Source organism: Poecilia mexicana, unplaced genomic scaffold (genome assembly GCF_051168715.1).
Source record: "Poecilia mexicana isolate PSO_F unplaced genomic scaffold, ASM5116871v1 scaffold_5, whole genome shotgun sequence".
Lineage (NCBI taxonomy): Eukaryota > Metazoa > Chordata > Actinopteri > Cyprinodontiformes > Poeciliidae > Poecilia > Poecilia mexicana.
In genome coordinates this window covers 12164147-12190420 of record NW_028263374.1, presented here as the reverse complement: position 1 = coordinate 12190420, position 26274 = coordinate 12164147, and the positions used below count along the sequence as shown (strand labels likewise).

The window sequence follows — 26274 nt, the reverse complement described above, 5'->3', positions numbered from 1 at the left end:
AACACCAGAAACAAATTAAATCTGGGGTGGATGTTAAGTTTGTTTAATACTTTCTTATACCATATTCATTTTATGTGGGATTTTCTGAGGCCCATTTTTTAAATTAAAAGTATTTTTTAAAGAAGATTTTTACGCAGATATTATGCTTTTCATTAAGCCCAAATTTCTGTATTAAAATTATTTTTGTTGGTCTGAATTGAATTAAACTTATGATCATATGACATGTTTTCATCAGCCAAAGTTGTGGGAAATCATCACAGGCTTGAAAACATCTATAGTGTGGTGCATAAAGTGAATTGAGTGACTGAGGTACCTTAACTTTGAAATATTTGCTTGTATTGAATGACTCCCGTTCACTTATCTATATTTGCCCATCACTTATCTATATTTGCCTAAATTATGTCCAAATCTGACTGAGTGAATTTGTTTATCTCTGAGTGCAGTGTTTTATTTCAGTGATAGCACTTGAGATTGAATGGGAGGAAAAAAATAATCATTTCTGCTTATAGGAAAACATACATTGACATGTATAAAAGAGGCTAAATTCACATAATATACCTTCATGAAAACTTACCAGACTGTACATCTGAAAAACTTAAACATAGGGTTGTTGAGGATTATATGAAAGTCGTTTAACTTCTAACTGTTCAAACTTCTGTGTGGTTGCTAGGCTTCTTTGAGGTTGCCCTGGTAACAGTGGGGCTGCTGGAATCTTCCTGGCCACGCGGGGGAGCTGTCCGGTATGTGTAGAGCTCACCGCCGGTGGAAGAGCTACTCCGTTGCTACGTCACCACATTTCACCGAATGCTTTAAAACAGCTTGGAAAAGCCTAGAAGTTCATCCTGAGAAGCTTCCAGAAACAGGTAAGTTAAACGAAAAAGGGCTTCAACTTCGCTTAGGGTTAGGTTAGGTCAGGTTGCAGAACAGAATAATAAAGATGAGACGGGGGTAGAGAGTTTTACCAGTGAACCTGTTGCGGTTTCTGAATGTATTGATGTGTCGGCTGGCGATAAAGTGGCATCTCTATGTTTAGAGATAAGATGAGGGATGCTGCTCTCCTGCTCACGTCCTGTGTAGTTGTGTTTCTTCTCTTGAGCTTCAGCTGCGCTGCCAGACAAGGACAGGACATCAGATGTGGAGGTATCCATTTGTCCTCTTGATCAGTTTTCACAACAAATTCAGAAAACTCCTCATGTTCCTGTGTTCTGCTGCCTGCTCAGCCTGCAGGGCTCTGGTTGATGAGATGGAGTGGGCCATATCCCAGGTAGATCCAAAGAAAATGATCCAGACTGGATCCTTCAGGATCAATCCGGATGGGAGTCAGTCCATCAGAGAGGTAACAGGGTCATTTCAGAGCACTACTGTTGTGATCAGGCGGTGCAACTAAATTATTGCCTTGAAGAATTAAATTAATCAAAAAGTATGTTTGTTTTCTTATCCTATCTAATATTATGTCTCACCAGACCTCTTTTGGGCTCAGCCGGTCCCTTTGTGGTTAGTTTGTGATTCTTTTTTTTTGGTTTTGTGATCTTTGGTGCAAACAGATTCCCCTGGCACGCTCAGAGGGAAACCTCCTGGATCTGATGGAGAGTGTGTGTGAGAGGATGGAGGACTACGGAGAGCGCACGGATCCGTCCACAAACAGGAAGTCCTACGTCAGGGTCAAGTCTCGGACCGGTGAGGCCATGGACCTCTCAGAGGCCGCGTTGGACTCAAGAGTGACATCCAGCTTAAAATTCGCAGTGAGTAGTTTTCTCTTTAGCCCTCTTGCAAAGTTGAAGAACTTCTACACAAGCTTTTAAACTAATCATGATGTTTATTTACTTTAATTGAATTGCTCTTTCATTAATAAGAAGACAAATCATGTTAAGACATTCGCTAAAAGTTGTGCTCTTATTTTATTTACTTTTTTTCTGAAGTGTGAAACAATTGTCGAACATCATGAAGATGAAATTATCGAATTCTTCGCTCATGAAACGGACAATGTGAAAGACAAACTCTGCAGTAAAAGGACAGGTATGGTCACTATTTGCTTTGCCCCTCTTTGTGAATGTGAGCCACAGTATGTTTGTGTAATTTCAATGTTTTTTTTTTGTTTTTTTTGTGTGCCTTGCAGATCTGTGTGACCACGCCTTAAACATTCCCCATGATGAGCTTTGATATTCTCTCGTCAGAGCTGCGATCTCTGACACAAACCAAATCTTCTGGTGCTGTAAAGTCTCATGACATTGCCTCAAGATGTAAACAAATCTTTTTATATAGGATCACAGAGAATTTAGGAGCACTTACCGTCTAATTATGCTGTGTTGTTCTTGGTTACCGATCCAGTTACTGTACGTTATATATTTGTGTCTTTCATTTCCATCAAACACTCATTAAACTCAAACTGTGAACAATAGGAATTAATGTTTAGTGTCATGTTGGAAATTTAAACGGACACTTAAAGTTCAGTTATCTGTCCAGATTTATAGCATTAATTTGAGGCTTTCCTCACTTGTTTTTCTTTAATTAGTCTATTAAGTCAATCTAAAGATTGACTTAAAGATTTAAAAATGTACAAATTTGATTTAAGTGAAGTTAGGTTTTCCATGGCAAGTATTTCTTGAGAAATCCTTATGTTTTGAAAAGTACCTCCCCAACAACTGCACAATCTGATTGTAACAACTACCACAATTCAATTACATGGTGCACAGACTGCATTTACCCTGTTTTACAGAAGGATTTACGAATCCACCAACATATACCTACATTTTATGCTCATGTTTAGCAAATTTCTATTAATTTTGATGTGGTAGTTTTTGTACAACCTGGATTACAAATGGCTAGCATTAGAAGAAAACCATGTCAGTAAGCCAGACAGTTTCTTCAATCCCAAGAGGCAAAGTATCTCCATGTTTCAGTTTCAGCTTTTTCACTATAAAAACTAATAAACACATTATTTAAAAAAGAAAAAAACAACATTTTCATCAAGACTGTTGAGTCCGTTTACATCTGAGTGTGAACATTTGTGTTAAGATTCCTGGCTCTGAGTTACCTTATGGAGTATTAATTCACCTACATGTTTGCTTCAATAAAGCAAAAAGGTGTTAAGTAGTTTGGGTAATTGTAGCCTCAAAAAATCTAGAAAGTGGCTTTTTGCTTTTTTATTTCCTTTTACATACATTACATATTGTCTTGTCATTTTTTGATTAGGACATAAAAACATGTACTATTTATAGGATTAATTTAAGTATGGTTATGTGAATATTTAAGTTTAGTTTCTCTGTCAGCATAATTACACCAAACCCTTGTTACATCAATAGAGTGATCTGTGTTATGACGCTATGCTGATGCTGAATGAACAAAAATTATGTTCTGGCTTTTATTTAAAAAACAAAAAACAGTTTCACAAGTGACTTGAAATTTCCACATTTGTATGAATTTCAGGATCTGTTTTCTCTTCAAATATATTTCTGACCAACATGAGTTCAGTCTTTATTTCTAGACTCGATACATAAATAATCTGAATCGTGTCATAAACATCTCATTCTCCACACTGAAATCTAAGCAAATGTTCTATTTTCTGTTTTTATCACTCAGCAATCAACTATAAAACCTCTGAAATGACTAACAGTATCGATAAAATAAAGATATTGTACAGTGACTTGCAAAAATATCCTCACTCCTTGAATTATTTACGGCTAAAATGTTATGCATAACTGTGTGTGTAAAACATGGAAATTGGAAGGAAATTGATGCTTGGTATTGCAGCTCTAGTTTAAACTTTAGGATTGTTGTAAACCTCTTCTCTACCCTCAAGCATTTTGCTTTTTTGAATTGTGTTTGATTTTTGAATGTTGACCAAAAAGTTAAATTATGTTCTCACCTGACCAGCGCACCTTCTTCGTCGTGTTTGCTGTCTAAACACGACGACTTCTTGTGACTTTCTTTAAAAAATAAAGGATGGCTCCTTGCCATTCTTCCAAAAAAGATAGGATTTACAGTATGCAAATCCTATCTTTTCACTTCATACCGTAAATCCTATCTTTTTTGGATAGGACCTTTCCTGAAGCTCAGGATGTTGTTTTATAACCTATTCCTACTTTAAATCTCTCCACAACTTACTCCCGGATCTGTCTGAAGTGTTCATTGGCCGTCATGATGCTCATTGTTCATTAATGTTCTTTAAGAAACCTCAGAACAACTGGATCCTACTGAGATTAAATTACACGCTTGTTCACTAATAAAGTGACTTCTGGTGGCAATTTTATGGATTTTATTTAGGGATATCAGAGTATACGTGGGTATATAAAACGTATTTGTCATGCACTTGACATGCAGACACATGCCAAATTTGTTTTTATTTGTAAAACAACTTAAAACCATATGTCTTTATCCTCCCATTTCTCAGTTTTGCTTAGTTTTGGGGTTTAGTAGATAGTCCCAATAAAACACACTGAGGTTGTTGGTTGTAATGTTGCCAAATATGAAAAAGTTTAAGGGGTCAGAATACGCTTGCAAGGCACTGTTTATTAAATATCTTGTTAGTCTAACTCAACACATCACTGACCTCTTGATCTACCTCCGCCGGACTCTCTTCACTAGAACCACAAATGTTTACATTGTCCTCTTCTTCACTTTCTTCCAATTGGATTTCATCTTTTTCTTCACTGGAGCATCTTGGCCCCTGTTCGACAGCATCATACTCCTCTTTCACCTCACCAGGGAGTGTTGTTTCTTCAATCCCTAAAGTAACAGTGTCTTCAGACACGTGGCTGCTGCAGGACATAGTGTCTTCTTCAGCATGTCCCTCTGGGTCTTTGTCATCCTGGTCCGCCTTACCCGTCTCAGTGCTGTGCTTTAAAACTGCCTGCAGCTCATCAGAGAAGTTCCTCTCGGATTTTGTGTCTGCCACCACATCTAGACAACTCAGATCCCACTGTTCACCAACTTCCTCCTCTTCGCTCTCGGAGTCAGGTGCTGTGTGCTTCCTGATGCGACTTACCACATCCAACAGGGACTTAGGATACTGAGATGCTCTCTTTTGTGCAGAAGATGGAGAGAACTTTGGAGAAACCTCTTCCTCTTGGGAAAGAAAAGTTTTCAACTGGCTGGATTCTTCGCAGGAATCCAGATAAAAAGAATTAGAGGGATGCCCCACAATGTCTGGAGTAGCAGTGATGTCAAAGCTTAGAGGACACCCAGTTATTTCAGTTTTGGAGAGAGGAGTATGGTCTCCGTCAGGCTCTTGTGGAGAAGTTGAAATATCAGAGGTTAGGAGCTTGTTTAAGACCTCACCAGATGATGGATAGGTATCATCAGGGCATTCATCTTGTGAGATTTGCAAGTTGTTTAGTTGAGTTTGAGTGAATTCATCTCTCTCATTGCTTGTTTCTTTCAAGGCACTTGCAGTCAGATCTGGATTTAGAGTCACATCTTTTTCTGTCTTGCACAAAACATTGTCCTCGAAATTATACTTTGGTAGGAAGCCATAATCTTCTGATTCACAAGTTCTTGGATTTTCTTCATTGTCTTTACCTGTTTGAACTGTAGGATCAGAGAAATTACTGTCGTCTAGTTGAAGATCCTGGTCCTTGTTTGCATAAGTGGCACCTTCAGTTTGGGCTGAAATGTTGAGACCTTCATATTTTGCTTCAGCTCTAGATGAATCATTCTCAGCTGTTTGCTCCTTCTCAGTGACACAAAAAGTGTTGTCACATTGGTGATTGTGTAGATGTGGCAAGACTTCTTTCATTTCTGTGACCAAGGACCTGTTTTCAGCAGAATCTGACATCTCTTCCCCACCTTGCTTAGGCTCGGCACCACTCTCCACATCCGCTTCTAGCAATACTTCCAGAGGAGGAGGGCTTGGGAGTTGCTCTTCACTGAGAGTGGAGCTTAAAGGAGAATCGGGTGATTCAGGGAAAAGAGGAGGTGAGGCATCAGAGTGAGGAGTTGGGTCTGCACTTTGTGCATCCAGTTCAGAATCAGAACCTTCCTGTACGCTTGAATCTGATGAATCTGAAGAAACTGAATAAGTATTACTGAGATCAACGAGGTGCTCTTCATTTTCACTTTCGCCACATGTGAATTCACCCCCTCTTTCTTTGTTCATTTCATTTTTGGTTGAAGTATTGTATGATTCAAGTTGGGACTCAGTGTTATCGTCTTCAGCCATGGTGTTGGCTGGCTGTTGAGATGCTGTAAAATCTTTATCATCTTCACTTGTTAGCAGCTTTCTACTGTCATCTTTGTCCACTAGGAGAACCTCTGCTGTATCCTCTAGAGTTTGCCCTGAATCAGGTGGTTCAGCCTCCTCACTCTGCTCCTCCTTGCACTGATCAATCGTTGGTTCTTCATCTTCGGTTTGCTGTTCATCATCATGCAGAGGTACTCCAAGGATTCTTTCAGCACGCTCCTCCAGAGTTTCCCTTTCAGAAACCAAAGGTGACTGCACACCAGAGGGGGAATTGCCACTCTCTTTGTCTTCCTGTTTCTTCAAAAGTATTGGATCCAGGTCAGCTTCAGGGTCTTCATACCTTTGCAAGGCCTCACTGCTCAGACCAGTTGCAACATCTTGATAAACCTGAGAGTTGGATTCAGATGTTCTGCCTTCATCATGTGCTGTGGAATCTAAATAGTGAACTTGCTCCTTCTTTGGTGAAGGAATCATCTCCACTTTGACAACAACACAGCTGGTGTCTATCACCAGTAGCCCTTTCATATCCTCATTGTTCTCAGCGATGTCTAGTTTCTTATTTTCAAAGACCGTTGATTGACTTCTTACATCCTCACCTTCATCCTGGTTCAAGATGCTTCCTTTTGTCTCTTTCAAACTGTTTGTGTTGAAGGTCTCAGCTTCTGCCTTGGTACTGGAACTAGGCTCTCTCCATAAAGGGTATCTGGTCAACACAGGCTCCACAGACTGAGATACAAATCCAGATTTTTCCAGGAAAACATTGTTGTTTGGTAGGTCATCTTTAAGCATAACCTTTTCCTTGCATTCAGGGGTCTTTTTATCTGACTGCTCTGTTAGTGTGTGTGGTCTGAAGTCCACATCATCAGCGATCTTGTTCACTTGGTTGTCAACCTGTCTGTCTTTTGAAAGCTCTTCCATTTCTGTGATTTGGACGCTTGTTTGGGAGGTATAGACTGGTAAAGATGTGGTTTCAGAGGGGCTAGCTATTCTAGACACAAGGCAGAATATTGTCATCCCTCCTGTCTTTTTCTTTAGTCTGAACTTCCTTCCTTCTATGACCTTACAGATTTCTTCCTTCTCCATGTCTGACTTCTGAACTGCTTGTGGTTCTTCATCCAGTATGCCTTCAGGTTTCTGCGCATCAATAGAACCGACTCCCTGTAAGGCATCCCTCTCATGTTTGCTGAACTCTAGTTCCTCCAGTCCAGGGCAGATTTTACTTCCATCTTTCTCAACTTTCCTCTTGGTTTCCAAATCTAAAAGGATATCTGACTTTCTGAGAGTTGGCTGTGACCAGTCGGCTTGCTTCCTCCCAACCAGCCGCCTGCCAAAATCACAATGGTGCATCACAGGTGGACTTTTGTGTGGCCTGTTGTAGGGAGGAGGTCCAATGTATCCAGGAGGTTTGTCCAGTACCCTTGATTGGTATTCAGTATTTTCCTCCATGTGGGCTGTGGGACAAAGACGTCCTGCTTTGTCCCACAGCCCATGCGCTCTGCTACTTCGATTTAGCTGGTTGCATTGTAGCTGAACTTCAGGATGTGTCAAAAGTTTTTCTCTCTCCGACTGGCCTTGGACGGCCTCTCGTAACTCTGCTTCTAAGCGTCTCCTCCTTGGCAGCGAGTGACTGTACCGGGCTGCCCAGGCCTCCAGCTCGCGATAGCTGCTGTCGGTTCTCTTAGCAGAAACATCTCTGTTGTAACGGGAAGGCTGAGTCTGGTCCCACCGCTTTGGCCATGCGTCTCTCAGAAATCCTCTGTTGTAGTCCCTTGCAGCTCCGTGAGGCACCCACTCTCTATCTCTGGGGTTGTGTTGCCGATACTCCCCCAGGTCCTGGTGGCGCTGTTCATGACGGTGTAAAATAAAGGGAAAGTTTGGGGAAGAGTAGTCAGGCGGCTCGGGGTCGGTCCAGTTGGTATATCCCTGTAGAGCTCCTCCTGCTCTCGACCCTGGTACCGTCCAGTCACTGCACTCCCTTCCCTGATCCTGCTGCTCTCCATAGCACAGTGTGTTATAGGTCGCCTGCCGTCTCTCATGATAGCTGTGAGTAAAATGGTGGAAGAATTCAAATTAAATTAAACTTGGACAACAAAGAGTTGGAATGTGTTAAATGCATTTTACCTCAAGATTCACCCGGCTGCAAATCATTTATCATTTATCTTTGCTATGCAAAAGAATTCATGCATAATAATTCATATTATATTATTTGTGACTCTTCTCATCTTTTAGTTTAAATGTTACTGTCTGAGTTAAATACAACATCCTATTTGCCTCATATTGGTCAGATTAAAATGTTTGGAAATGGATTTTACACAACTGTATTCAGTTTTTCAAAACTGTTCAGTTTAAGTGATTGGATTTTTGGAGCATGTTTGGCAATTAAGTAACAACTATTTTAAGACAGTTGTTCTGCTATAGTTTAAAAATAGCACTGATTTTAAGCATCATCTAACTAAAAGTTTTTATTTTCTTTTTATTTAACTCACTTGTTTGCACAATTTCTTGAAGGAAGAGTCCCAAATCTGGAGTACATCTGCGACTGACCCTGATTGTCCAGCCAAAACTCCATCAGTTGCTGCCAAGCACAGATCTGAAGCATTACAAAAGAAAACATATATTTTAAAGTTCATTTGCTCCAAATGACACAATTTAAAGTAAGCAAATACAGTCTGAGAAGTTTAAAGTAAAACATTTTAGATATTGCATCCCAAACGAGCTTTAGCACTTACCTTCAGCTGCTGTTTTCAAAAGCCTTAACCGAACTGTTCCTGAGGTGAAGCAACGAATAATAAAGTCCAAACAGGACAAAGAGTTTTAGGGGATGGTGGCTCTCTGTCCTCCTCCCACTCTTTAAACACACACACACACACACACACACACACACACGCACGCAAACAGCCATACAATTAAGGGCCCATCCTCTGCTCATGGGGCAAATTTTAAATAGTAACATTTTAAGCCTTTTTAAAAATTAACCGTTTCCTCAATTATTTACGCTTAAATTTGCCAAAATCTTTATCTTAAATTAACATTTCAAATATACTCTTAATTGTCTCAATAATTATTTGTCTCCCATGTTTCTGAAACTTTATAATAAAAATTGTATATAAAGAGGCATTCATTAATTTTTTTATTTGTATTGATCATACACAAAAAAGGTGGTTAAATCAGTAAAATCCTATTGACCTATTGGCATATCCCTTGTGTGCAGTTTTTTCTTTTTTAGTTATCCTATCATCAATAGTTGCTACAGTAATGAGGTATTGTAAGAATGAAGCATCAACAAAAACAAGTCATTAGTGTTTTTTGGGACGGTCGCGTGGGACGTGCTGGGCCGGCGAGCAGATAGAGATCTGTTGTTTTGTTATGTGAATTGTAGCTTAGGGAGTGACCGGCTGCAGTCGGGTCGTCTCTCTTTCTTTGAAACTCTCCAGCGTAACAAACAGGCTTTCCTTTCCTGAACAGAAAAGCTGCACATCAGCAGAGTGCAGAGCAGAGGGGATGAAGGGCCGACAGGCGGCTGCAGGGGAGGGACATCTGTTGATGTCTGACAGCACAGTTTGGGAGGAGAGCAACTTTGTGTTGAGATTTTCTAATAACTTATTAAAAGTAATGCTGCTAAGAATGTCAGTGTCTGTTAAAAATGTGTTATTGCACGCATGCATTAATTAGGCGGTTGTTACAAAATGCAAAACAAACTCATGATGAGAACTGAAAAGCTTCTGGATCTGTAAAATTACTTTATGTATTCCAAGAGATAAAGATTAAAGTTACTTTTTATTAAAAAGAATATTTGCAGCAAAGTTTGGTTGAAAATTGTAGAGAAATTAAACATTAAGACTTGAGTTAAAAATCAACAGGTTCCATAAGTTTCAGGTTTAATACTTGCAAGCACATGAAAACAATGTTTTCTGTAACAAATCCTTTCTTTAAAGGACAAACTCGGATACGAATACAATTTTTTTGTTGTTGCTTTTACTCTGTTGTAAACAGAAACTGTTTTCTGTCCAGTCTCTTATTAAGCTCTTCCTCCTGTTACTCCTCTGCTCTCTTGGATGCACGGTAAATATTATTATTTTGCTTGTCATCGCGAAGCACAAGCTCCACATCAAATCTGCTCAGCAGGTGCTCCTCGTAGAAACTCTGAGTCCGGTGCTCTCTGCGCATTTTGGATGAGAGATACACCACGGCCCCGTTTTTGCACAAATGAGCCAGCGTCTCCACCAGCAGAGGGTATGTCTCTGGCAGGTAGACAATGTCCGCACAGAGCACCAGATCCCAGTCGGAGGGGAAGGCGAGGTGGTCCTCCCCCCAGCACAGAGGGAGGACAGCGGGAGGGGCAGAAGGCCAGCCGGCAGGGGGAACGTTGGCAGAGACGTTCGCCCGAAGCTGTGGCAGAGCCAGAGGGAGGTCTGTGATGGTCACCTCTGCACCTGGAAGACAACACAGCGTCATGTGACGCAGGTGAAAACTCAAAATCGGATGAGTCTGAAGACATCCAGAAAGTCTCAGAACTTGTCCTGATTGCTGTTTAGGTTGTGAAACACAAGAAATGCTTAAGTTATAACAGACTGATGAGTAATGAAGCAAATAAAAATGAATGTGAAGAGATTTTTCTGAAATATGTTGGACATGAGATTTTAACATAGCAGATCACCAAGGCAAGTTACACTGAAATCAAAGGATAGTTGAAGATTTAATATGAAGTTGATTGTAGTGACCGTGGAAGTGAGATGTGAAACAGATCTGCAGATTTGTTTGTTGATTTTCTTGATCTGTGTCCCTGTTCAGAGCTCGGGACTTTGTTTTCTTTTTGACGAGACGTGAAGAATCTTAGGTTTACCTAAATAAGTCTCTGTGTTTCTAAATTTAAGTTGTAACAGGCCGTTTTACAACATTTTGAGACATGCTGCTTTTTAAACTCTTTGTGAAAGTTTATAAGTAATGCTGGGACATAATACCCTCATCCTGATTTATGCTGTTAGAACCAGTAAAAAGTTCTTCCAGGTTTAACCATAAACTACTGTTTTAATATTGTTGTCTTTTGCGCTACCTTTCAGTTTTTAAACACAGGTGGACTGTACTTTTTATTCGTTCTTACTTTCATTTTTAATAAAATCTTATTTGATGCTTTTTTTTTCAATTAAAATTTTTTTTATGCATTTTTGCCCCTAAATAGTTTGGTATTCAAAAGCTTTTTTGTTTTATGAGTGTTTGTGTGTCTATTTTGAGGTGCACAATAAAACAAATGAAATTCATCACTGTAGCATCAATGAGTGAAATATCAATGCAAAGCACCGCTGAGGTAAAACATTTTGTATCCCGTTATATTTCTGAGGCCATTCATTAAAACTCTGCTTGCCAATCATATATTTGCAAAAAGAAAAAATAAAAGACAGAAGTAGCAAGCAAGCTTCTCCTAAAATTATGCAGCCATCTTTTATTTGCATGAAAGCCGCTTTGTTGGACTTCACTGTAATACACTGCCACCTAGTGGGCAGTCAGTAAAAGTTCTCTAAAGAGATTCAAATCCACTTGGCCTGAGTCATGAATTGACTGAGGAACTCATGAATGAATGACTGCAGTAATACCTTGAGGAATAAATTAATGAATGAAACGATGAATGCAAGAATGAAATATAATGAATGAATGGACTGATGAATAAATAAACGAATATATGCATCGACTCCAGGATGGATTAATTAATAAAATGAATGAGTACATAAAGCACTTTGTCTGAATGAATGAATGAATGAATAAATGAATGAATAAATACACTGATGAATGAATGAATGAATGAATTCTAACCTACCCAGACGAGCAGCCAAAATACCGACCACCCCGGTTCCTGCTCCCAGCTCTATGACGCGCCTTCCTCTGAGCTCCACGGACTGATCCTCAAAGTAGCGGCATAAATGCAGCGCCTGTGGACCCAGTCACGCAGTTACCACACAACTTCTCTAACCCACGCATCGCAGAAAGCTTTGGCTTAGTGACATCCGCTCTTACAGCTTCCCAGACAGGAGCAGCCACGCCGAGGTTGGCCCCGAAAAGCTGCTTTATGCGGAGTTCTTCGCCCATCAGCCTGTACACCGTCTCCTGTGAAAACGTCTCAGTGGACAGGCAGTCATCGTCGACAGGGAACGGGTCGTCTTCATCCTCAGCACAAATCATGATTTATGATTAATAAACTGCGATTTTCACGATTCAAAAGCTGCCATTTCCACTGTAGAAGACGAAAGTAGAAATCTTCCAGGTCAAATTAACTAACAAACTCCGAGGATCTCTCAAAAATTATTGTTCAAAATTGGGAGTTTATTTATATTTTAAGTAAATGTTCAATTCATTACAATTCAATTTGCAAAATAAAAAAAATAAAACGTTAACTCACAAGGAGATAAAGCTTCAAGCATGTATTAGGACAACGCTCAGCTTTTACTTTGAAAGGAATTAAAGACCCTTTTAGTTTCCGGGTAAAAAAGGGACAAAACACCGGTGTTTTGTCAGCATACGTTATCAGATCGCCATACGCATAAACTGACGGCTATTTCTGACAGACACTTGTCTGACAGATATAGCTGTGATTACCATTTGATTTTATTTAATCAGCCAAATGGCGCCATAACGGCTGAAGTTGGATCGTCATACACTTTGTTATAAGCAGCTGTATGACATCCTGACTTACCAGTTAACCAGACAGAACAGAAGGCTAACGTAAAGTATTACGTTCGACGTTATTACGTAACTGCCTATATTATGTTGCCAACATCTGCCATAAATAGGCAGATGTTGTCCCTTCACATCTGCCTATTTATGGCGTATCGTTTAAAATCAGATTTGCCTTTGACCACGTCATGAACTATGACGTCTTGCCACCAAGCGACACGCAAAGGCCAAAGCCTTTAATACGTCATAGTCACTGGCTTAATGTAACCAACTGTAGTTAGAATTTACTTCATTTCTGTTGGACACCACTCCCAGAAACCTTTAGCAACAATTTGCTGTCTTAGGACAAAAAAACAGCAGAAAAACAGGAAGCAAGTTAGAAAGACAGGATAGCTTTGATAGAAAATTCTGGATGATGGATACTGAAACTTCTCAGTCGGAAACATCAAGCTGCTCTAACATCACACGCTTTGATATTTTCATGGAAAACCAGCAGCTTTCTAAAATCGATTTTGACAATATCAGTGCAGAGCTCAACGCATTGCTCGATAGACTCAGAAGGGCTTATGAATCTGAAGAGAGTTTAGATAGAAGAGTTCACAAAATGACAGCTTCTCTCGAAACTCAGAGACTTGCCCAAAAACTGACTCGCAAGATCTACTTTCATCTAAGGTACCGTGATAAAAACGAGCTGCCTGTTTCTCCTGTTCCTTCTGTCGTTAATCGTCTGCTTCCCTCTGGCAGCAGCTCTGATATGGCGAAAACAGATGAGGATCTGAAAAAGGTAAGCTCTTCAGAAAAACTGTACACAGTTGCGAGGAAAACGACTGAAAAATTTTTCAAGAGACTTTTTCAGAGGATGTTGAAGTCGCCAGACACTTTTGAAAACCAAGAACTAGACACTGCCTTCAAAGAATTACAAAATGAGGTTTCACATATTTCCATCCCTCCAGAGACCCAAAGCATAGCATCTGTCACTGAAGATGACCAGTTAAAACAATCTCCTACAAGCTTGTTCAAGTCCTCCATGGAAGAACAAGATGCCACAAATGCGGCAGAACAACATCCTAGTCCAGTTACTTGTGGTGTGCCAGACACTTTTGAAAACCAAAAGGTGCGCACTCCCTTGGAAGAATTACAAGATGAGGTTTCAAATATTTTCATCACTCCAGAGAACCAAAACTTAGAATCAACTGACATTGAAGAAAGCCAGTTAAAATCATCTCTTCCACAACAGATGAAGTCCTTAATGGAAAATGCGGTAGGACAACATCCTAATCCAGTAACTTTTAATGTGGCAGGCATTTTTGAAAACCAAGATGTGTATGCTATCCTCAAAATATTACAAAGTGAGTTTTCAGATACTTCCATCTCTCCAGAGACCCAAAGCTCAGAATCAGCTGTCATTGACAATGACCGGATAAAATCATTTCCTCAGAAAGTGGCTAACTCCTTAATGGAAAATGTGGCAGGACAACATCCTAATCAAGTAATTTGTAACGTGGCAGACACTTTTGAAAACCAAGATGTATGTGCTGTCCTCAAAAAATTACAAAGTGAGTTTTCAGATACTTCCAACTCTCCTGACAGTCACAGCTCAGAATCAACTTTCATTGACGATGGACAGTTAAACTCATTTCCCCAAAAACTGATTAAGTCCTTTGTGGAAAATATGTCAGGACAAAGTCCTGATCCAGTAACTTGTAGTGTGTCAAACACTTTTGAAAACCAAGGGGTGTGCACTGCATTTAAAGAATTACAAAACGAGATTTCAAATATTTCCATCCCTACAGACACCCAAAGCTCAGAATCAACAGACATTGACGATGGCCAGTTAAAATCATTTCCTCAGAAACTGATTAAGTCCTTAATGGAAAATGTGGCAGTACAACATCCTAATCCAGTAACTTGTAATGCGCCAGACACTCTTGAAAACCATGATGTATGCACCGCCTTAAACAAATTACAAAGTGAGGTTTCAGATACTGCCATCTCTCCAGAGACACAAAGCTTAGAATCAACTGTCATTCATGATGGAGAGTTAAAATCATTTCCTCAAAAGGTGATTAAGTCCTTAGTGAGAAATGTGGCAGTACAACATCCTAGTCCAGTAACTTGTAATGTGCCAGACACTCTTGGAAACCATGATGTATGCACCGCCTTAAACAAATTACAAAGTGAGGTTTCAGATACTGCCATCTCTCCAGAGACACAAAGCTTAGAATCAACTGTCATTCATGATGGAGAGTTAAAATCATTTCCTCAAAAAGTGATTAAGTCCTTAGTGAAAAATGTGCCAGGACAACATCCTAATCCAGTAACTTGTAGTCTGCCAAGCACTTTTGCAAACCATGATGTATGCACTGCATTCAAAAAATTACAAAACCATGTTTCAAATATGTCCATCCCTCTAAAGACCAAAGGGTCAGAATCAATTGACAATGATGATGGGCAGTTAAAATCATTTCCTCAAAAAGTGATTAAGTCCTTAGTGAAAAAGGTGTCAGGACAACAATTTACTCCAGAACCTTGTACTGCCTCTGTACAAGTTCCTTCTCAACCTTGTGCTGCTTTTGCACAAGTTCCTGCTCCAGAATCTTCTGACTTTGAACATGTTTCTTCTGCAGAGAAGTCTACTCCCTTTAAATTCTTTAAGAGGCCTACTATTGGAACCATCCATTCAAAGCTCAGCAGCATTGGCAGAAAACATCATCCCAACATTGGGGATCAGGGAACCAGCAAACAACCACCTTATAATCCTGCTACCAAGAGGGACCTTGATAGTGTGCAGACTGGGCTACTAGGAGTAGACCCTACAGCACGCACTAAAGACAGGACAGGTCAAGACAAGCAAGAGAAAGGAATACAATGTTTTGAGCACGGCATTGCTCAGGGAGAAGATGATTTGACTGACTGTGAGTTCTATTGCAAAACTTGCAAATCCAGTGTTAAACCCTCTGTGCTTAAGGAGTTTGTCACTGAGGTGTCAGACTTGCTTCAATGCCAAACATGTAAACACGAGGTTTACATTATTTCTGCTGTCGTCAATAGACTTTTGGAAAAATACCCCCGTGATTCTGAACGACTGCTGCTGAGGGAACAGTCTGCTGTTCTGAAAAGGCGTCTCTGCATTTACATGTCAGCTCACCTAGGCATTCAAAAATGCTATGAAATTGATCAGAAACTAAACTCAGATTACTATGCTAAGGTCATAGTTAACAACCTTCTAGGGATCTACGGTTCACCAAGAAATCTGATCAAAGCAGCAGTTATTCCAGACAGCAACTTTTGCGATGACTTTGCAGCGTTTGTTGGATGTGAACTCGTAAAGACGAGAGCATACAAGAAATACGGTTTCCTTAAAAAGATGTTTTCGCCTTTCAAAAAAGCCTTCAATTGGACTTATGATCAGTTCACTCCAGCCACACAGGTGATGTTAGATCTCAGTTGTTGTGGATATGCTTTTCCAAAAGACAGAGATTATTAGGAGGGTAACAAAATAAATCCTCATCTCTGTTTTCATTGACTTTTTGTATTTTGGTAGAGGTTTTTTCCTGTTAAAACAGAGTTTTCCCTCTTATGTGATGTTAGATAAAAAAAACACCTCCCAAAGTAGAAAGACACACATTTTCCTTCGGTTTTGTTCTAAACATAAATTAGCTTAGTTTTTAAAAAGTTGACTTGTGGGTTCTCTCCGGGCTTTTCAGCTCCACAACCTTACTTCAGAACATATGGTTTTTTGTACAGATTAATTGTTAATCTAAACTGTCCTTTATTTTTTTCTCTCGCTCTCACTTTCTTATGTAATTGTAAGTTGGATTGTTTTGTTTTATTATTTTTATTTATTTTGGGTCTGACAAGTAATGACTATCATTACAACTAAATTATTTTTCTATTCTTTTTTCTCTTCTCCTCCATGCTATTGTTATTAGTACTGTATATCTCTATCACTACTTCTATTATATTATCAGTAATATTTTATTATCATTATCACTACTATTTCAAGGTTCAAAATTATACACACACACACACACACACACACACACATACACACACACACACGCACACACACACACACACACACACACACACACACACACACACACCTATACGGGTTTATATGTATTAGCAGGACAATTTTTTCAAACCAGTTTTTTGCAACATTAAACGGACACCCCTTTCCACTTATGCTAGAAAGACGTAGTAAGTTGTAAAAAATCTTGTTTGAGCTACACAACATAGATCTCACTTAAAAATTTAGATACACACATCAGAACTCAAAATATGAGAACCTGATGCAATGCTGTATTAAAAGGACAAAAGATAATGAGGTGCTTGGCTCCGCCCATGACACCAACAGTAATTATCAGGGCCAATTTTATTTATCAGGACCACAGCATACACATACAAAAAACATACAATTTATGTGCATTAAGAAGTCCAAACATGGAAATATGGACTATAACTGGTCCATATTTCTGTGCAGTGCATCTGTCATCCCATGAGATGTCTGAATCATCTATGAAATCAGGAACATACTCCTCTTCTGATGATGTCACCTGACTTGAACTTTGTTCTGGACAGACCTGTTGATTAAAAACATATTTTGTATACATTGAAAGCATTTCAGCAAGAATATTTCGGTAACACTTTATTTGAAGGGGGGTGAATAAGACTGTCATGACACTGTCATAAACATGACAACACATGTCATGAACATGAATAAGCATTCATGAATATTTATGACTGTTGTCATAAAGCATCATTCGGTAAATTATGACACTTTTAATACAAAGTTGACATTATTCAAAATGTCTTTGTTATGACAACTTGACATTAACTAAGAAATCATTACTGTTTAAACTTACCTTTAATAACATGAAGATACCTAATTTTTAAAGTGTAATCAGTAATTCTTTTATAACAAATTTATATCAGTATATGAATACTGAATGATTGTTTCTAAAAAAAAAATTAAAATAAACAATATCTACCTAATGTATGAACCTGTCAAGTTGAGTATTACACAGGATCCATGTGTCTGTGTGCATCTAAATTTAACTTTCATTCTTTTCTACCTCTAATTTCAAAACTCAGTCTTCCACATTTCTACATCTTACATGATAAGTATTATACAAGACCTGTGTGTTTGAAGAGTACTTCATATTATTTTAGTGACTTTATATAAGAATCTAAGTTGGTTGTTGGAGAGCAAAATTACCTCTGGAGGGTTGGTTGAACAGGATACGCATACATCCATGTCACCAACCTGACACAGTTCATCTTTGGAAATTTGAAATGTAAAGAACACTCAATAAATGTGAGTTTGTTGAAAATGTAGAAAACAGTCCTCCCTATTTCTGCACCTTACATTTTGAGTATTACACAGGACCTGTGTGTATGTGCGTTTCTAAGTGTAATTTTCTATCTTTTCTACTAGTAATGTCAAAACTCAGTTTTCCAAATTTCTGCAACTTACATGATGAGCATTACAAAAGACCTGTGTATATGTGCACTCCTAAATGTGACTTTCATTCTTCTTTACTTGTAATTTCAATACTCAGTCCTCCCTATTCCTGCACCTTACATTTTGAGTATTACACAGGACTTGTGTGTATGTGCGCTTCTAAAAGTAGTTTTCATTCTTTTCTACCTGTAATTTCAAAACTCAGTTTTTGAAATTTCTGCAACATACCTGATGAGCATTACACAAGACCTGTTTGTATGCATGCTTCTCAATGTACCTTTCATTCTTCTGTACTAGTAATTTCAAAACTGAGTCCTCCTTATTCCTGCACCTTACATTTTGAGTATTACACAGGACCTGTGTGTATGTGCGCTTCTAAATGTAGCTTTCATTCTTTTATATGTGTAATTTCAAACCTCAATTCCCCCCTTTTATGCAGCTTACATATCAAGTGTTACACAAGACTTGTGTGTTTGAACAGTACTTAATATCATATCAAAAACTCTATTTTAGAAAATAAGTTGGTCGTTGGAGACCAAAATTACCTCATGAGGGTTGGTTGAACAGGATCCGCATGAATTCACATCACCAACCTGACACAGTTCATCTTTGGAAATCTGAAATGTAAAGAACACTTACTGAATATGAGTTTGTTCCCAATTTAGAAAACAGTCCTCCCTATTCCTGCCCCTTACATTTTGAGTATTACACAGGACCTGTGTGTATGAGCGCTTCTTTATGCAACTTTCATTCTTCTGTACTTGTAATTTCAAAACGTAGTCCTCCTTATTCCTTCCCCTTACATTTTGAGTATTACACAGGACCTGTGTGTATGAGCGCTTCTAAATGTAACTTTCATTCTTTTGTACATGTAATTTCAAAACTCAGTCCTCCCTTTTTATGTGGCTTACATATCAAGTATTACACAAGACCTGTGTGTTTGAACCGTACTTAACAGTCATCCCCAACCACAGGACCGCGGACTAGTACGAGTCTGTGGACCAATTGGTACTGGGTCGCACAAGAAAAATATTTACATGTTACGTATTGTCTGAGTCTGGAGGATCCATTATTTTGAAAACCCTTTAACTGGATTCTCTCGGTTACGTCTTGTGCGGCAACATTGAGCCCACAATGAGTAAGAAAGCGATGTCTTTGGAAAGTTTCTTTGGAAAAGCGGAGAAAGACCAGAGACAGGAGAGTGGATTTATCCTGAACCTGTAGGTGACTCCCATGTTCCAAGCCCACTCTGCATAATATGCACTGGCTTACTAATGAGGCAATGAAGCTTCAAACTGCTTTGCCATTACACACCAAGCACCCTCTGCATTGGGTGTCATCGTTTCCCAGGTGGGATCATCTCATTGCAGAGAAACAAGCTCAGGACTCCCATTAATTTATAGTTGTGAGTTAAAATTTTCATGAAAATAAATGTTCGTTTTTGTGGCGTATTCAAATCTTATTTTGAAGGGATGTGTGAACGTTGCCAGAGCGACCAGAGTCTGAGAGCATTATGGCAGTTATCGAGACGAGAGAAATAGAGCTTGTAAGTCTTAAGTCTGGTTCACACGGCATGATTTTAGGATTCAGACGATTTTCCAAACTTCTGTGACCACAGAGCTGATAAAAGTACAACAGGTTCGTGTGTCCAGCCACATAACAGGAGCAAATCTTGCCATGCGAGCAGGCTTTAGTACAAAATAATGTCACGTTAATTTAATGGATAGCTGAAAAGTTACCGGGTTTATCAACTGTTAGCAATTTTGCTCCAACTCCACTCCTCATCATTTCTATGGATATTCTTTGTACGAAATGCTGAATAAACATTCATGCCATTTCCACATATCTTCGATGTCCACCGGACTCATTTGTGCATGTCTGCTCAGCTCTTTGGGATTCCCCTCCATGAGCTACGTCACCACGCTTTCTGATTGGCTACCTGTCAAGTTCAACAGGTTGAGTTCTAGCTCCCAATCAAGTAAAAACCCTACAAGTTGCTAGAATATGCCTGATTTTAGATCAGAGCAGTCCCAATGTTCCAACGACTGGATGCGATCATGCCACAGATGGCAGGATGAACAGTTACAATTATCGTGAGCAACGTTCTAAAATTGCTGTAAGGGGAAATTAAGGGTAAAAAAAGAACCCGAGCCTCAGAAAAATTGCCAAGTCTTGACTGGTCCGCGGTGATAAAAAGGTTAGGGACCACTGGTACTCAATATAATTTCAAAGACTTTATCTTAGAAAATAAGTTGGTCGTTGGAGACCAAAATTACCTCTGGAGGGTTGGTTGAAATATGAAATGTAAAGAACACTCACTAAATGTGAGTTTGTTCCCAATGTAGAAAGCAGTCCTCCCTATTCCTGCAGCTTACATATTGAGTATTACACAGGACCCGTGTGTATGCATGCTTCTCAATGTAACTTTCATTCTGCTGTACTTGTAATTTCAAAACTCAGTCCTCCCTATTCCTGCACCTTACATTTTGAGTATTACACAGGACCTGTGTGTATGCGTGCTTCTCAATGTAACTTTCATTCTTCTGTTCTTGTAATTTCAAAACTCAGTCCTCCTTATTCCTGCACCTTACATTTTGAGTATTACACAGGACCTGTGTGTATGTGCGCTTCTCAATGTAACTTTCAGTCTTCCATACTTGTAATTTCAAAAGCCAGTCCTCCACTTTTATGCAGCCAACATATGTAGGATTACACAACACATGTGTGTTTGAACAGTACTTCATATCATTTCAATTACTTTATTTTAGAGAAAAAGTTGGTCGTTGGAGACCAAAATGTACACTTCTAAATGTAATTTTCATTCTTCTATACTTGTAATTTGAAAACTCAATCCTCCCTTTTTATGCAGCCAACAAATCTAGTACTACACAACACCTATGTGTTTGTACTCTACGTAATATCATTTCAGTTACTTTAATTTAGAGAATAAGTTGGTCATTGGAGACCAAAATTACCTCAGGAGGGTTGGTTGAACAGAATCCACATGCATCCATGTCACCAGCCTGACACAGTTCATCTTTGGAAATCTGAAATGTAAAGAACACTCACTAAATGTTTGTTCCCAATATAGAAAACAGTCCTCCCTATTCCTGCACTTTACATTTTGAGTATTGCACAGAACCTGTGTGTATGCGTGCTTCTCAATGTAACTTTCATTCTTCTGTACTTGTAATTTCAAAACTCAGTCCTCCCTATTCCTGCACCTTACATTTTGAGTATTACACAGGACCTGTGTGTATGTGTGCTTCTCAATGTAACTTTCATTCTTCTGTACTTGTAATTTCAAAACTCAGTCCTCCTTATTCCTGCACCTTACATTTTGAGTATTACACAGAACCTGTGTGTATGTGCGCTTCTAAATGTAATTTTCATTCTTCTATACTTGTAATTTCAAAACGCAGTCCTCCCTTTTTATGCAGCTAACATATCTAATATTACACAACACATGTGTGTTTGAACAATACTTAATATCATTTCAGTTACTTTATTTTAGAGAGTAAGTTGGTCATTGGAGACCAAAATTACCTCTGGAGGGTTGGTTGAACAGGATCCGCATGCGTCCACATCACCAACCTGACAGTTCATCTTTGGAAATCTGAAATGAAGGGATGTACACTGAATGAGTCCATACTTCTCAACAGAAAAATGAAGTCCACCTACTGTATGTGCCTGTCCACTTCTTGTTTTCAACTATAATGAAACCCTGTACTACAACTTGACATATCCTTCAAATATGTCTTCAGTGCTACTTGAATGATTTTTGATAGTATTTTCACACTTATAAGCACCTTTCTTCTCCATGGCCAGTCAAAATCACCATAATTATAAGTGATTTCTTCCCCTGGACCAATATATTTGAGTGCAAATAAACAGATGAGGACTTCCATCCACTCTTTTAACTTTCATTTTGCTGTTTGGGTTCATCTGATCATTTACCAGCCTCCCCAATCATCCATCCTCTCTGGCAACATCAACACTAAAATATTAAGTATGAAAATAAGAATAATTATACCATGCAAGGGAAAGGATTTTGCATATTTGGTGTTTGCATGTCAGAAGAATATTCCTCTACCAACTAAAACTACTTTTACTGATGAAGCTGAAAATGTTTACATCACTGTATTTAGATGTAAAATAAAAACACAACAACCTTGAAACAGTCGCATACCAAAGCTTTTCTCCATTGAAGTTGAAATCAAACATAAGAACCTCGAGTGTATCATGGTAAACTTTCAGTCGGTTTTCTTGTTCCTTTCTACTTATGACTTCTCTGTACTCAATAAGGAAATCTGCTTTTTGAACACACCCCATACACGTCCGTACACATAATAAGTAGGATAAACTTTAAACAATGCAGATATATCAAATAGTAGCAATTGAAATTAACATTTTTCAAAATCAGTTAATTGATCTAATTGGATGTCTTTCTGTGGTTACTTAAACATTTTTTGTCAACTGAATGCAACTCATTATTTTGTACTTGTAATTTCAAAACTCAGTCCTCCATATATTTATTGAGGACAGTTACAAGTACCTGGGAATACCACAAGCAAATGGCAACCTCGATGAGGTCACAAGGAAAGGAGCCACAGTCAAATACCTCCAATGAATAAGGCAAGTCCTGAGAAGCCAGCTCAATGGCAAGAACAAGATCCGTGCAATAAACACCTATGCCTTACCAGTAATCAGATACCCTGCCGGAATAATTAGCTGGCCAATGGAAGAGATAAAGGCCACGGATATTAAGACTTGGAAGCTACTAACCATGCATGGAGGGTTCCACCCCAAATCCAGCACCCTGAGACTGTACACAAGCCGTAAGGAAGGAGGCAGAGGACTAGTGAGTGTGAGAGCCACTGTCCAGGATGAAACATCCAAGATCCATAAATACATCAAGGACAAAGCCTCAACAGACGATGTGCTCAGCGAATGTCTCAGGCAATGGGGAACAGAGGACGAGGTGCTAGAGGTACCATCATGGGAGGACAAGCCCCTACATGGGATGTACCACCGACAAATAACTGAAGTGACTGATATCAGGAAATCCTACCAATGGCTGGAGAAAGCTGGACTCAAGGACAGCACAGAGGCCCTCATCCTGGCCGCCCAGGAACAGGCCCTAAACACCAGAGCAATAGAGGCTCAGATCTACCACACCAGACAAGACCCAAGGTGTAGGTTGTGCAAGGAGGCCCCTGAGACAGTCCAGGACATAACAGCAGGGTGCAAGATGCTGGCAGGGAAAGCATACATGGAACGACATAACCAAGTGGCGAGCATAGTGTACAGGAACATCTGTGCAGAATATGGACTGGAAGCCCCAAGATCGAAGTGGGGAACACCCCCAAAGGTGGTGGAGAATGACCGAGCTAAGATCTTGCGGGACTTCCAGATCCAGACAGACAAGATGGTAATGGAGAACCAACCGGACATTGTGGTGGTGGATAAAGAACAGAGGAAAGTTGTTGTGGTGGATGTAGCAATACCAAGTGACTACAACATCAGGAAAAAGGAGCATGAGAAACTGGAGAAATACCAGGGCCTCAGAGAGGAACTGGAAAAGACCTGGAAGGTGAAGACCACAGTGGTGCCTGTGGTCATCGGGGCCCTCGGGGCAGTCACCCCCAAACTGGAGCAGTGGCTAAAACAGATCCCAAGAACAACATCAGACAGCTCAGTCCAGAAATATCCAGTTCTAGGCACAGCCAAGATACTGCGCAGAACCCTCAAGCTCCCAGGCCTCTGGTAGAGGACCCGAGCTCAGAGGATGAAAGAGACCACCCACGGAGGGTGAGAAGGATATATATATATATATATATATATATATATATATATATATATATATATATATATATATATATATATATATATATATATATATCTCCATGTTTTCATGGATATGGATATATGGATATATATATGGATATATGTGCCTTACCAGTAATCAGATACCCTGCCGGAATAATTAGCTGGCCAATGGAAGAGATGAAGGCCACAGATGTTAAGACTCGGAAGCTACTAACCATGCATGGAGGGTTCCACCCCAAATCCAGCACCCTGAGACTGTACACAAGCCGTAAGGAAGGAGGCAGAGGACTAGTGAGTGTGAGAACCACTGTCCAGGATGAAACATCCAAGATCCATAAATACATCAGGGAAAAAGCCTCAACGGACGATGTGCTCAGCGAATGTCTCAGGCAATGGGGAACAGAGGACGAGGTGCTGGAGGAACCATCATGGGAGGACAAGCCCCTACATGGGATGTACCACCGACAAATAACTGAAGTGGCTGATATCAGGAAATCCTACCAATGGCTGGAAAAAGCTGGACTCAAGGACAGCACAGAGGCCCTCATCCTGGCTGCCCAGGAACAGGCCCTAAACACCAGGGCAATAGAGGCTCAGATCTACCACACCAGACAAGACCCAAGGTGTAGGTTGTGCAAGGAGGCTTCTGAGACAGTCCAGCACATAACAGCAGGGTGCAAGATGCTGGCAGGGAAAGCGTACATGGAACGACATAACCAAGTGGCGGGCATAGTGTACAGAAACATCTGTTCAGAATATGGACTGGAAGCCCCGAGATCGAAGTGTGGAACACCCCCAAATGTGGTAGAGAATGACCGAGCTAAGGTCCTGTGGGACTTCCAGATCCAGACAGACAAGATGGCAATGGCGAACCAACCGGACATTGTGGTGGTGGATAAAGAACAGAGGAAAGCCGTTGTGGTGGATGTAGCAATACCAAGTGACTACAACATCAGGAAAAAGGAGCATGAGAAACTGGAGAAATACCAGGGCCTCAGAGGGGAACTGGAGAAGGCCTGGAAGGTGAAGACCACAGTGGTGCCAGTGGTCATTGGGGCCCTCGGGGCAGTCACCCCCAAACTGCAGCAGTGGCTCAAACAGATCCCAGGAACAACATCAGACATCTCAGTCCAGAAATGTGCAGTTCTAGGCACAGCCAAGATACTGCGCAGAACCCTCAAGCTCCCAGGCCTCTGGTAGAGGACCCGAGCTCAGAGGATGAAAGAGACCACCCGCGGAGGGTGAGAAGGGAATTTTTTTTTAAAAAATTTTATATACATAAGCTTCTATTGTATTTTGAGCAGTTGCTTGTCTCCTTCGGAATAAGAAAGATGTTCTGATTATAATGATCATCGATCATGATCTATGCTAATAATGTGCAGTATAAAAATAGTTTAATAGTGAAAAAGCAAAACAAAAGAAAAAAAAGATCATTTAATAAACTCTTGAATCCTGTGCATAATATAGTCACAACTCACCTTTAAATGAATTGAGGTATTTTACATCAAATCCTTCTTTATCTTCACCTAAGGAGCAATAACTGGAATCATGTTTGCTCTCTGAGACCTTGTTGTTGACATCTCCTGCAAAGATCAGAGAATACAACATGATACTGTACACCAGGGGTGTCAAACTCCAGGCCTCGAGGGCCAGGGTACTGCAACTTTTAGATGTTTGTCTGGTCTAAAACACCTTAAGTATATGACTGAATTAGCTTTTCAGTGCAATCAAGTTGATGACCACCCCATTTTATCCAGCCATGTGGCATCAGAAACACATCTAAAAGTTGCTGGACACCAGCCCTTAAGACCTTGAGTTTGACACCCCTGCTGTACACAATATGATTTGATGTTATTGTATGTGAAAATGTACTGAAGTACACAGTACTACATAATTGACTTTCTATTGACAGATTCTCAAAATCTTCAAATATTAAAACATTATCTTAATACTAATGATTATTACCTAGGATCTTTTGTGCCTGTGAAATAATATCACTCACTGAAATACAGAAAATGACCAAATACAGTTTTATCTAATTCTGGAGTGAGCCACCTTCCCTTTAAACTCTGGTACACTGACTAACATGGTTGGTAATTACTAGCTAAAATGCTACAAATCAAATGCTTTGGTG

The 26274-nt window shown here is 39.7% G+C and overlaps 3 protein-coding genes and 1 long non-coding RNA gene across 5 annotated transcripts; 1 reads left to right on the top strand and 3 right to left on the bottom strand.

The window, feature by feature from the left end:
• The first annotated feature begins 376 nt into the window (after positions 1–376).
• Positions 377–3465, top strand: cnpy2 (canopy FGF signaling regulator 2). Of its 2 annotated transcripts, XM_015004222.2 has the most exons (6): positions 377–863; positions 1034–1140; positions 1221–1336; positions 1545–1742; positions 1920–2016; positions 2117–3465. In XM_015004222.2, exons 2-6 carry the CDS (start codon positions 1041–1043, stop codon positions 2158–2160), a joined length of 555 nt encoding a protein of 184 aa, XP_014859708.1. In that variant the 5' UTR covers positions 377–863; positions 1034–1040; the 3' UTR covers positions 2161–3465. The 2 variants fall into 2 exon arrangements, with proteins under 2 accessions (XP_014859708.1, XP_014859707.1); XM_015004221.2 differs by lacking the exon at positions 377–863 and having other exon boundaries at positions 1026–1140.
• A 1024-nt stretch (positions 3466–4489) lies between these two features.
• On the bottom strand, positions 4490–8164 carry LOC106928153 (uncharacterized). Its single transcript, XM_015004214.2, has one exon. It carries the CDS (start codon positions 7622–7624, stop codon positions 4529–4531), a length of 3096 nt encoding a protein of 1031 aa, XP_014859700.2. The 5' UTR covers positions 7625–8164; the 3' UTR covers positions 4490–4528.
• A 1127-nt stretch (positions 8165–9291) lies between these two features.
• LOC106928156 (EEF1A lysine methyltransferase 3-like) lies at positions 9292–12690 on the bottom strand. The gene is made up of 3 exons (XM_015004220.2): positions 12188–12690; positions 11991–12102; positions 9292–10611 (listed from the first exon to the last, which is right to left on the bottom strand). Exons 1-3 carry the CDS (start codon positions 12350–12352, stop codon positions 10214–10216), a joined length of 675 nt encoding a protein of 224 aa, XP_014859706.2. The 5' UTR covers positions 12353–12690; the 3' UTR covers positions 9292–10213.
• A 4486-nt stretch (positions 12691–17176) lies between these two features.
• On the bottom strand, positions 17177–25850 carry LOC148159646 (uncharacterized). The gene is made up of 5 exons (XR_015762836.1): positions 25619–25850; positions 21858–21927; positions 21287–21358; positions 18857–18928; positions 17177–17430 (listed from the first exon to the last, which is right to left on the bottom strand). It is a non-coding gene; the product is annotated as an uncharacterized LOC148159646 (long non-coding RNA).
• Positions 25851–26274: the final 424 nt, after the last annotated feature.